Source organism: Condylura cristata, unplaced genomic scaffold, assembly GCF_000260355.1.
Source record: "Condylura cristata isolate star-nosed mole 26May11 unplaced genomic scaffold, ConCri1.0 scaffold00032, whole genome shotgun sequence".
In the NCBI taxonomy this organism is placed as follows: Eukaryota; Metazoa; Chordata; class Mammalia; order Eulipotyphla; family Talpidae; genus Condylura; species Condylura cristata.
Genome location: NW_004567133.1, coordinates 19,708,537 through 19,721,594, shown reverse-complemented (window position 1 = coordinate 19,721,594; position 13,058 = coordinate 19,708,537). Strand labels below are relative to the sequence as shown.

Here is a 13,058-nt window from a genome sequence, read left to right as displayed (position 1 = left end):
GCCGCCTCATTTGCAGGTTCCTAAGTGCTGCCCGAATACCTCTGGCGGCAGGTGTTGGAGAAGAGTTCGGGCTGCCGGAGGCCATACCCTGGACTCTGGGGGAGGAGGCCATTTTTCGGAAAGGGGGAGCCGCGTGAGCTGGGCCGTCCCAAAGAAGTCTGCTCTGGAGCCTGGCGCTTGTCAGCCACGGCCTGCTCTGTGCTCCCGGATCCATCTCTTGCCCACTTGTGGGGAAGATGGGCTCCCCCCCGGCTGCCTATCCTTTGCACCAAGTGCTTCACAGGATTAAGCATCACTCTGATGCCACCGGCCAGCGTCCCTCTCTGCAGGTGCCTCAGTATCTTGACACAGTGACTTGATGTGAGAGAGGAAAGACGCTCATTCAGATAGAACTGCATTCGCCCCTGTTTATGAGCTATACAAATAAAAATGTTTTTTAAACATTTACTTGTGCACATGAGAACTGGGGTACAGGCCAGAGGTGCCGGGGGATGAGAGGATTCACCAGAGACAGAGTGGGGAGCAGAACAGACAGATGGACGAAGTCCACTGCTGAGGGGGCAGTGGGGAGACAGGAGGGGCCTGCTGCACCCTGTGGGTCACTCCCTGGCCGGGGATCAAGCTCATGCTGCAGTGGCTGAGGAAGGCTTCAGGGTCCTACACTTTAACCCTTTGTGCCACTAGGGAGGTCCGAAAACATACAAATCTTTCGATAACTGCAAATTTAAAGCCATGAACATAAGCCCCAGTCAGCAAAATGATGCAATTTAAATCTCAGGGAATTTTTTATTTCCAGTTCTGACCCCAAAAATGAAGGGATGTATTTTGTCATCATTGTTGGGTCTGCAGAGACCAGGAACTAGGTGGAAATATTACTTCTGCTTGTCTATAACGAGGCACTCTGGGAATGTGATCCCAGGGGCCATGGAGGCGCCTGTAAACACCTGTCTGTAGTCCCCAGACATTCTCCCTGCCCCGAGGACAGCAGCCCGTGCATCCTGCTCCTCACTCGCTTTGCACCCGCCCATGTGTGAGATCTTCCAACCCCTGTAATACAGAGGAACACTGGCCCTTTCCGCAAGGTGAAGAGCACTTATTAGCTTCAGCATCTGCTTCTCCTAGGTAAAGTTATCTAACTGCAGAGATGTCGCTTTCTTGAACAAAGGAAAATTCTTTGAGGATCCCCCTTTGTTAAACCTTCAGCTTCGGGAGTAAAAGCCCTGAATCCATCAGCTGGAGATGGAAGTGCAGGAGTGATCAGTTGTTTCTCTTGTGCTGTGATCTAAGCAGTGGCAACAGCACTGGGGATGTTAGAGCAGATAAAGGTGGTGGGAAGACTTTGTATCTGCCTGTGTAGTGTTTTTATAAATGAAAAAAAAAAAGTGTGGTGGGATCTAACTCATCTAGAAATTGGAAGTTGATGATACAGGAACTAAGGACAGAGCATGTGCGAGCCACTGCAGTATAGTTAACACGGGTGGACTGGAGTTCAGGTTATCTTCTAGGCTTTAGACCCTATCTCTTATCTGCCCCGGGTAACCCCATGAAAGGAGCCAACCAGTCCAGCGTGTCCGAGTTCCTGCTCCTGGGGCTCTCTAGTCTGCCCCAGCAGCAGCAGCAGCTCCTGTTCGTGCTCTTCCTGAGCATGTACCTGGCCACGGTGCTGGGGAACCTGCTCATCCTCTTGGCCATCAGCGTGGACGCCCACCTGCACACGCCCATGTACTTCTTCCTCAGCAACCTGTCCCTCGTGGACCTCTGCTTCTCCTCCACCACCGTCCCCAAGATGCTGACCAACCACATCCTGGGCACTCAGACCATCTCCTTCTCGGGGTGCCTTGTGCAGATGTACTTCCTTTTCATGTTCGTGGACATGGACAACTTCCTGCTGGCCGTCATGGCCTACGACCGCTTCGTGGCCATCTGCCACCCCTTACACTACTCCAGCAAGATGACGCTGCGGCTGTGCGTCCTGCTGGTGGCCGTGTCGTGGGTCATTGCCAACCTGGATGTCCTCTTGCACACCCTGCTGATGTCTCGGCTCTCGTTCTGTGCGGACAACGCCATCCCCCACTTCTTCTGCGACGTGACGCCCCTCCTGAAGCTCTCCTGCTCCGACACGTACGTCAATGAGATGATGATCTTTATTGAAGCAGGACTGATAACTATTGCCCCATTTTTTTGCATCCTGGTGTCATACATTCTCATCACCGGCGCAGTCCTGAGAGTCCCGTCCCCCCAGGGGCGCTGGAAGGCCTTCTCCACCTGCAGCTCCCACCTCGCCGTGGTCTTGCTCTTCTATGGCACCATCATATTTCTGTATTTCAATCCTTCTTCCTCACACTCATCTGACACAGATATAGCGGCTGCTGTGATGTTCACAGTGGTGACCCCCATGCTGAACCCCTTTATCTACAGCCTGAGAAACAAAGACATAAAAGGTGCTCTTGGAAAAGTGGTTGCTGTGAAATCCTTTTTTACCCAGTAATGGAAGGGACCAGGAAAAATAAGGAGGGAGGTGATTTCTAAAAAAAAATCTCATTTTTAAAAAAATGTATGAAACTTAATATTTGTCTTCTGTAAGAGAAACAATTCTATGTTTGAACAAAACTCTTGACACAGACTCTCCAGTTAAAGTAGGAAAGAGAGGTCCTTTTATCAAGCAACTCAATTATTTCTACATCTATGCTCTCAAGTCAAAACCCACAAGGAACACACCTCTAGTTGAATCTGTTGCATTTATTATTATACCAGGGAGCACACACACCATACAGGGCATCTTTTACACAGATGCTAGAAAGGACTTAGTGTATGACCTGGGCTTCTGTGAGGTAATTTTAGTGAGGACTTGAGGAATTCGATCTTTGCTCTAGATTATTACTTTGCTGTCACAAAGTAATGATACTTCTGATTGCATATATGAATGTCTTACCTAGAAGGAGGGAAGTCTCTGAGGCTAAAGCTGTGATTGACAAAGTAGTCCATGATCACAGACTGGCCCTGTCTGGCTCATTCAAGCCAGAGGCCTTTCTGGTACTGATCCTGTATAAGTCTGTGTGTTCACTACGTGAGCTATGAGACCTCGCTGAGTGCCAGGTCAGCTCCCGGGAATCGGCTGGTTGCCCTATTACTGAGGAACAGACTGGCCTTCTAGTGGGAGGGTCTGGCTGATGTGGGGACTTGAGGGCAAGGACTCATTCAGGGCTCTAGGAAGCCCTAGCTCTGCCCTGCATTCAAGCTAATTTATTATTTTTTTTGCTTACCTGAGTCTCAGGATCATACAGCATTACAGCAGGAATATGAGTAAGCTGGGAAACAAAAGGTTGTCAGTCTCGGTGACCAGCCTTGTCAGTTAGCTGTGTTTTTTATCTTTTCCACCTATGTAAATGTGCGCATATTTATATAGTCAAGAAACTTATCTGATTGGGAAGGGAGTGGACATTTGCAAAACAATGATTTATGACAATGTTCAGACAGGTATAATCCTTATCCTTGTGGAGATTGCATTCTGGTAAGAATAATTTTAAAGAGGAGCCCTCCCTAGTGGCACGAGTAAACTGCAGCACTGTGAAACTTCACAGCCACTGCAGAATGAGTTCGATCCTTGGCCAGGGAGTGACCCATAGGGCGCAGCAGACTCCTGTCTCCCCACTGCTCCCTACAGCACCCATCTGTTCTGCTCCCCGCTCTGTCTCTGGTGAATCCTCTCACCCCCACACCTCTGGCCTGTATCCCAGTTCTTATATGCACAAATAAATAAATAATTTTTAAAGAACTAAAAAATGGGTATCATTTCACTTGAATGGTGATTGACCTTTGTGAAATACCCTTTCTATAGCTCTTGATGTTTTTAATTTTCTTTTTTTAAAGATTTATTTATTTATGCATACAGAACTGGGATACAGGCCAGAGATGCTGGGAGAGGCAATGAGGATTCACAAGAGACAGAGTGGGGAGCAGAACAGGCAGAGCTACTGAAACTCACTGAGGGGAGCAGCAGGTGGGACAGGAGAGGTCTGCTGCGCCCTGTGGGTCACTCCCTGGCAGGGGATCAAACTCCTGCTGCAGTGACTGAGGATGGCTCCATAGTGCTGCACTCTTAACCCACTGAGCCGCCAGGGAGGCCCCCCTCTTTCATTTTCTTAATGTGGTGTGTGACCTTTATTGATTTGCATATGTCAACCCACTTTTGCAGCCCAAGGATAAATCCCACTTGACCCTAGTGTATGATGCTTTCAATTAATATGCTATTGAATTTGGTTTGATAGTATTTTATTGAGGAGCTGACAGGTCTTTCTGTCACTGTACTTTACAACAGAATTTTCATTTGGCTATTTTTTTTCATATTTTCTTTTTATCACTATTTGGAGGGGGCGTTTTCAGCATACTTTTATTTACATATTTAACCATTTTTTCCTTTAGTTCTGTGAACATTTTAATAATGACTGCTTTGAATTTTTTTCTGTTACTGGCAGGTTCTGTTGCCTGCTTCTCAGATGTCAGTTGAAATTTCCTGATTCTTTCATGTCTCATATTTTTTCTTGAAACTGGACATTTTACGTAATATATTGTAGCATCTCTGGATACTTGTCGCTCCTATTTGGTACTTGTTATTTAGTCACTGACTGGATTATTTTAGTGAAGTGTATTTCACCCCACCCCATACTCAAATGGTGTGAAGATCTTGTTCTGTCTCCCTTTATATAAGTAAAGCTTTGTTTCTTCAAGTGCTTGGCTATATTGTGGTTCCTTGACGACTCTGATACCAAGCTAGAGACGCCATGGCGGTAAAGAAACCCCATTTGCCTATTTAACTGGCCCACTGTTCACCGTATTATGAAACAAGGTGTGTTTAATGAACATGTAGCTTGTGCCAGTGTTTTATTATTACATCTGTACTACACAAACATCCTGTGCACATGACTTTGTTAACATTTAAGAATATCCCTGGCCCCTCCCTCATGGTGCAGTGGGTCAGGACACAGCCCTGCAAGCTGGCCGCAGCCGCTTCAGTGTGGGTTCCATCCCTAGACCAGGAGGTGACCCACATGGCGCGGCAGACCTCTCCTGGCCTGCCCGCTGCTCCCCTCAGCAGTGTACTTCTTCGATCTGCCTGTTCTGCTCTCCACTCTCTCTGTGAATCCTCTCACCGCCTCTGGCCTGTCCCCCAGTTCTGTATGAATAAATAAATAAATCTTAAAAAATATTACCCCTAATACCTAAATATGCTACTGAGGCACAAGCACAGGACTGGACTCAAGGATAAAACTGCTTTTCCCATGGACTGGTAAGCAAGAGATCAAAAACCCTGGTGACTGCACCCTTACTGCAGCTGCCAATGTACTTTCCCTTGGTCCATGGTTTTTATTACTAACTTCCCTCCAGCCTGGACATTCATGAGTTCTCTTTACAGCTTTTCAGGTTGGCTACTGCGGAGAAAAGGCATTGTAGATCAAGAAGAGAAGAATCAGACCGTGAGTCCTGCTCACGCTGGAGTTGCAGGTACAAGCCCCTTTGAGAAGGTCGTGAGCCCTGCCTAGCCACCCAGTTGTAGCTGAGGGGTGCGCCTGATTGGCAATAATAAGTGGGCTTCAGCCAGGTCTGCTTACTTGCTGTCTTAGCCAATCTTTAATTCCTTTGTTCTCAAACCCCAGCTCTAAGCCCCAGGTAGACCCTAGCTCTAGCTCCTCAGGGAGTCTCTCGTGCCAAGGGAGGCTCCCCAGCGCTCGATGCCTTGCTTTTTGCTAATCAGTGAATGCTGATTCCTTGCCCGCCTTCGTCAGTGTCTGCGGAGTCTGCGTTGAGTTCTGACTGATGCGTCTCGAGCCCTCTGCCTGACTGGGAGCAGGACCTGGGTCGGTCCCGCTGGTTCCTGGTGGATGGAGCAAGTGGAGAGTGCCCTGACTCACCTGCGCAGCCTGCTTCCTTGTCCAGGACATAGCCTCCATTCTCTCATTGTGCGAATATTTGCTTCCTTTCCTTTTGGCTCGAGGCTTGCCTATGTGGCTTGTCTTAATCGGTAAAACATGACTAACATGACAAGCTCTTTAAATATGCTTCTTGCATTCCTCTAGTCACCCCAAGAAAAATCTGCCAAGTAGCTGCTGCCCCTTTGTTCCAAGATCCAAAAAGCAACATGTGAATCAGATCTGGATTCGTCTGAGGCCTAGAATGGAGTTGAGCCAAGTCAGCCAGGAATTTAAGTAATTCCTTAACTTTGTCAAATGTTTATAATTGTCTTGAGTTTTGTTTTTTTTTTTTTAGATTTCTTTTCACCAGGCCTCTAAATAGGCATATCACAATTGGTGACACCCTTAACTGTCATTTAGACTATTAAGTACCCACTATATTTTGTTCACAACTGTAATATGTGGAAGAAATAGGAACTTGCCCAGCAGAGTCTCCCCTAGTCAGGATTTTGTTAACTGCAGCTCCATGGTGTCCTTTAGCGTTTTCCTCTATCTCCAGTATTTTCTGTAAAATAGAATTTGGATCTAGACACTAAGATTTGAATTCAGTTTCTTGGCAAGAGCATATCTTAAATGGTTCTTCAATAAGAAGGCATGATAGCTGGAGGTCTGTCTCTGATGTTGGCAAGAATTGATGCTTACTGCTAAAATCAATTAAATTGTTATGTGTTATTTAAGTTGATTACTCGACTTAGGTGATTTGCAAGATAGTAATTATTTGATTAACCTTTTAAAAATTATTCACTGATTAGAATGTTTCTAGAAAGTATTTGGTGCCCCAAGAGTGTGTAGAAAAGACAGCATTTAGATTGTTTTACTTTGTTTACATGTGTTCAAAATGACAAGCTATTTCAATTAGTGTATCATTTCCAATGGTAACTACTTACTTTCTAAAAGTACAACTATATACAAAAAGATTGAAACATTTATTCTGTCAGTAATTCATATGGATTCTCAAATTATGCAGTCTTCATGAATTTTAATATATTGAGTCTGTCAAGTAATCTGTTTCATCTAGACTATCAGATTCCTGGGCAGAGTTGCTTGTAACATTCCTCTATTACCCCTCAAGTTCACGGGTTAGTTGTGATGGCCACTTCGTGGTTTGTGATTGTAGTTTATGACTTTTCCGGTGCTGGTTAACTTGGCTAGAGGTTTATTTATTGATCTTTTTAAAGAACCAGTATTTTACTTTGCTGATTTTCTCTGTATTTCCTATTTTTAATTCTGTTGGTTTGAGTTTCCTCTTGTAGATGTTAAGGTGGAAATTTAGTGATTTTAGGTCTCTTTTTCCCCCAACATATGCATTCAATACTATAAATATCCCTCTGTGCACTTTCAAAAATGGATTCCACACATTTTTGCTGTTGTATTTCCATTTTTGTCTAGTTTAAAATATTTTTAATTTTGTAACTTGTTGATCTATTTGCTACTTAGAAATGTGTTAAATCTCCAAATGTTTTTGGGATTTTATTGCTGTTACTTCTAAGGTAATTTGTGACTGGAGCATAGAAACTTTGGTTTCTATTCCTTTAAATCTGTTACAAGTTTATGAGGTCTGTCTTGTTAAGTATTTCACATGAGCTTCAAATGTTTTTGTTGTTGTTGTAGAGTGGAATATTCAGTAAGTGTCACTTCTATAGATAGCACATGGTTCTCCACCCCAGATCAGTGGAATCATAGTTTCCAGAGGTGGGCTACAAGTATTGGTCATTGTGGAAACTACTTGGTGTTTCTGCTGTGTTCCTAGTGTTGGGAAACTCTTATGTGGAGAGAGCACTGGCAGAAGGGGCTAACCAGCTAAGTTCTGAGGCACTTGGGCATTTAGAACACTGGCTTTCAATGTGGTTGCCAAGTAAAATCAACTGGGAGCCTTTAAAAATGATGCCTGGATCTCACTTCAAGAAATTCTTTGATTAGAATTTTTCTGGGCCTCAGAAAATCCTCAACACCTCCAGGTGTTATAGTGGACAGCCAGGTTTGAAAGCCACGTACTGTTTAGGACAACACAACATAGACCAGAAGATGACAGGAGCCATCAGCAGGCAACAAGCCAGTGCTGCTTTCTTCTGCTTAAGAAAGTGTTTTATAAAAAGGGGTGATATGTACCACACCACAAATTGGTGTAAGGCCAGCTCGTACTAGAATGTTGGAACTGGGAAGTCAACAGTAGTAGTGAAGTGGTGGGGTTGAAGGAGAGACGGGTGGGTTCAAGAGACAGCACACAAGAGGATGTGACCTACTTTTTGCCCATGTTGATTAGTGAAACGCATACTTGCATTATGTTGCCATGTTTAGTCAACCACTGAGGTTGACAAAACTCGAACATTGGGAAAGAATTTCTATTCTCTATGGTTGACTGAAGTCTTTCCTAATTTTCTAGTTTCTAGCCAGTTTTCCAGCTGGTTTTGAGCTGTTAGAAAAGCATTTGTTCTCATTAACTGGTTATCAGGCTCCTTACTGAGCATTGGGGCAGCTGACCATGGGCATTGCTGGCAAGGTGCCCCTGGATGAGACACTGCTCTACATACAGCCACTGAGGGCTCCTATGTGGAAACCACATGAGGCAAAGGCTTCTCGTGGGCCACCCCAGCAGTGGGGTATGTGCACCTCCCTGGCATGGGGGTGGCGTTGGTTATGGAGAAAACTTGATCAACTGTGTAGCCTGACCAGTGGGCAGGGGACAAGGCCCTCTGACCGTGGCAATTCCCACTCTTTACTACTTGCCCTCACTTTGCTACTAAATGTGAAGTGGCAGCTGGACCTCTGCATAATCACCAAGCGCACTCCACCAGACCTGTGGGAGCGAGTGGTGAGTATTGGCTGCATGCAGCTTTGTCCCTAGGTTTGAAGGGTTGTGTAGGCATGAAATACAAAGTCTGTAAAGAATAATTTTTCTGTGACTGGTAAGTAGTGCATGTGTGCTTTACCTAGGACTTAATTGGATCACAAAATTTGCTTCTTTTAATATTTATAGCACTAAAACAGGGCTTAGAACTGTATTATGGAAAAAATCACGCAAGATAAGGCGCTCCCTAGTGGCGCCGTGGGTTGGAGTGCTGCGCTGCAGAGCTAATCCAAGCTGTGGCTGCTTCAGCATGAGTTCAACCCCCACCCCAGAGGTGACCCACATAGTGCAGCAGACCTCTCCTGACCTGCCCGTTGCACCCCACTGTCTCTGGTGAATTCTCCCACTGCCCCTGCACCTCTAGCCTGTACCCCATTTCTGTATGCATAAATAAAATCTTTCAAAAAAATCACACAAGATAATCCAAAAAATAAAGACCAATAAGCAGAAAATAAATAAAACTATTATTTGCAGGTGGCATACTTTTTACCACAAATCATATCTGAGAAGTTATTGAAAATGAACATGCAGCGAGGTGGCATTTCAAATAACTAAATTTCCTGTGTAAGATTAATAACTACAAAAGTATAATGGAAGAAAATTACAGTAACAAAATTGTATAGAATTTACTTGAAGAAAACAAGAAAAATTTACTCAAGAATTACGCTAAGCTAATGGACACTTACTTCTAGACGGGAAATAAGACTACAGTTTTTCCCAATTATATCAACCAAAATACAAATGTAAAACTTTGAGAAATTTTTTAAAAGATTTATTTATGTATACAAAACTGGGGTACAGGTTCAGGGGCAGTGAGAGGAATCACCAGATCAGAGTAGAACAGGCAGACTGACGAAGTATGCTGCTGAGGGGGCAGCGGGCGAGACAGTAAAGGTCTGCTGCGCCATGCGGATCACCTCCGGGGCGGGGATCTAACTCATGTTGAAGTGGCCACCGCCAGCTTGCAGTGCTGCATCCTATCCCAGTTAGTTGCACCACTAGGGAACGCCCAAGTTTGAGAAATTTTTTAGTCAAACCAGTAAAGAACCTTAAAAGTGATACCGCAGTATTGGCCCCATGAAGGCACCACTACCCTTGTGTCTGTAAAGACAAATGAGGAAATTCTGGGTATCAGGAGGCCAAAGAGAATAAATATACACTACAGTGAAGACAGTAAGTCCTGTCTCTTGGCAGGCAAAGTGAGCTAGCTACTGGAAAAATAGCTTCTAAAACATTTGTGAGGTAGTGACCACCCATTGGCAAAGACCTCATGACTGCTTAGAGAATTAAATATACAGTGTGGTGCTTGACCAGCTGTGGGCATGAACCACCATCTTCCCACTCCTAGGCCTGTCTCTCCTCTTCAGGTTCTTGGGGTTTCCTTCTTAGCAGGGTTTTTCTTAGTTCAGCATAACAACAGTTCGAAGAGCTTTTCCAGTAGTGGGTTTGCGGAGCCAGTCCTGAGCAATCCAAAAATCAAAGATTTTGGCAAGTAAAAGAAAGATGTCTGAGCAATTAACAGCTGGACAAAATATGTAAGAACAGTAAACTCTTTTAATTATATTGTGGAAAGGATTTCTGTAAAACAGTTGCTTTTCGCCAAACTGCAATTTCTGATCAGCTTAAATAACATACAAATGACGCTAAGTCTCTGACATTCAATTGCTGTTTTCCTATTTTCTAAAGAGTAAACAATCCCTTTCAACAATTAAGCCTCAATAGCTGCGGGCTTAACAAATCAGTAGTGTAGTTCTTTCAGGTAATAAATCTTGGATAAGAACTTTTGCATTATTTCTCATAAGTTTGAAGTCCTATATGGAAGAAAGGAAAATAGCTATACTTTTAGTACATGAGTCATACTGTTTACCTTGCAGATAAGCATCTCCAAACTCGCATTCAAAGCCTTTCTCGGGAAAGGGATTGTGACCTGACATTGTTGTGCACATGTGCACACACGCGCATTACTTCAAGTCTGGATGCTGAGGTATAGCCCTTGAGGCAGTTTCCATCCCTGTGAATTTCCTTAAAATCTGAGGTTTCAGCCAAGACAGGTATTTATTCAACTTTGGCCATGAAGAGGCTTTCACATTCCTTATCAACATTTTAGGTCGAGGCAGGCCCATCAGACCTCTCTCGATCCTACTTCTGTTTTCGGGTCTTACATGCCAAGTGGGTTTTTTCATGCCGGGTACAGTTTGACAGTCGACCAAATCTTCTCCCACATCTTTTGCAACCATAAGGCCTCTCAGCCTCATGACTCTCCAGGTGAAGTACAAGTTCTTTATTCCCTGGGAAGGTTTTCCCACACTCTGGACACTTAAATATCCTTCCCCTTATATGGATTCCTTCATGGCGACTACGATGAGAATTTTGACGAAAGTTTTTCCCACACTGAGAACATGAGTAAGGTTTCTCCCCTGTATGGATTCGTTCGTGTTTATTAAGGTTTGTTTTATGATTGAAGCTTTTCCCACAGTGACTACAGTCATAAGGTTTTTCCCCAGTGTGAGTCCGCTGGTGGGAAATAAGATAGGAACTTTCATTAAATTGTTTTCCACACACTGGACAAGTGTACCATCTTCTGGTTCTCCGATTTCGCGTAAGTGCTATAACACTGATGTCCACGTATTTGGAGAGTTCCTCTAACGGAGTATCATTTTCAATGGTAACTAAAAGATCTTTCACTTTCCTTTCCTTTGGAATGTATGTTAGTCTTTCTTCATGGCCATTTGGAGGTTGCTCAGAGACCATGGAACAATCTATTTCATCACAGTCCGATGACTCTTCTCTATGATCTTCATTAGCTACAGCTTCCTTCTGAAGATCTTCAACATCAGAATTACTGTTAACTGCTACAACAGAACCAATGAAATAACGTTTGAGAAATATGACATCAGCAAGAAAATACTCATGTTTCTCATGAAACAATAACCTTGAAAGTCAAAAATTTGATGGCAGATAATTATCAATATTCCTTCTTAAACGGGGTTGAATATGTAACTAAATCTTTTCATCCCCCATAATGCAGGTACACAGGCCTTTTTACTTTTTTCCCCCAATATGAGTGGAACTATCTTAAGAGCCTTAATGTTTGTTTTCTGAATGGGAACCAGTTACTCATGCAAGTTCACACTGCCTTATATGTTGCACAGTGCACTGAGCTAAGTATTACAGGACGCAGGGCATAAATATTAAAGGGCACCACCTGTGATCTTTCGTAGATTACACCAAGATGTATTTCTTTCAGGTTTTTATTACATAAAGCAGTTTAGCATTAGATAATATTAGAATATCCTTTACGGTGAAAAGCACGATAATTTAAGCAATCAAAAATAAAGCAGACACACCATATTCACATAACAGATTATTTGGGCGTTAAAGAAACCACTGTAACTGACTATATAAATCGACCACTCAGATGTAGTTGGTCTTAAAGCTGGAATGTGAATCTCTGCAAGACTTAATAGTTCCACACCAATAGATTTCTTTTAAATTATTTTCAGAAGGAAAATGCTGATCAAAGCACATGTCAGTTTTTATCACCACCCTAGACCTGAACTACCACACTGCTTTCCAGATAACTTGTATCAATTTCTTTTTTCTAAAGAAGTTTATTTATTTTCTTTGCCTAAAACAGGCTTATAGGCCAGAGGTGCTGGGTGTATGTGACAGAGAGGATTCACCAGAGACAAGAGTGGGGAGCAGAACAGGCAGATGTTCTTAAATACACTGCAGAGGGGAGCCGTGGATGAAACCAGAGAGGTCTGCCATGCCATGTGGGTCACCTCCCTGGCTGGGGATTGAACTTAGGCTGTAGCTGTACCAGTGCTGAGATTCAACTCTTAGGCCACCGGGGAAGCCCAGCTACACCAATTTTAATACAACCAACAACATGTGGTAGTATCAATTTTACTTAACCAATTTTACCTATCTTTCCAACATTAGATATAACCAAAAAATATTTAAAATACTTAACCTGTCAATCATAGATTTTTAAAAATTGAAATATCCTACTCTAGGCCCCTCAGTGGCACAACGGGTTATGATATAGCACTGGGAAGCTATCACAGCCACTTCGGCATGAGTTTGATCCCTGGCCAGGGAGGTGACCCACATGGCATGGCAGACCTCTCTGGTTTCATCCACGGCTCCCCTCTGCAGTGTATTTAAGAACATCTGCCTGTTCTGCTCCCCACTCTGTCTCTGGTGAATCCTCTTACCCCTGCATCTTTGGCCTGTAA

General features: G+C 43.8%; 2 protein-coding genes across 2 annotated transcripts in view; one reads left to right on the top strand and one right to left on the bottom strand.

The window, feature by feature from the left end:
* Window positions 1-1,242: 1,242 nt before the first annotated feature.
* On the top strand, window positions 1,243-2,641 carry LOC101636863 (olfactory receptor 1F1-like). Its single transcript, XM_004691795.2, has one exon. It carries the CDS (start codon window positions 1,544-1,546, stop codon window positions 2,486-2,488), a length of 945 nt encoding a protein of 314 aa, XP_004691852.1. The 5' UTR covers window positions 1,243-1,543; the 3' UTR covers window positions 2,489-2,641.
* A 7,114-nt stretch (window positions 2,642-9,755) lies between these two features.
* ZNF200 (zinc finger protein 200) overlaps window positions 9,756-13,058 on the bottom strand; it is an 8,144-nt gene continuing 4,841 nt past the window's right edge. The window contains exon 4 of the mRNA XM_004692156.2: window positions 9,756-11,669. Coding sequence (XP_004692213.1) covers window positions 10,957-11,669 — 713 coding nt within the window. The 3' untranslated portion in view covers window positions 9,756-10,956. The remainder of the gene's footprint in view (window positions 11,670-13,058) is intronic.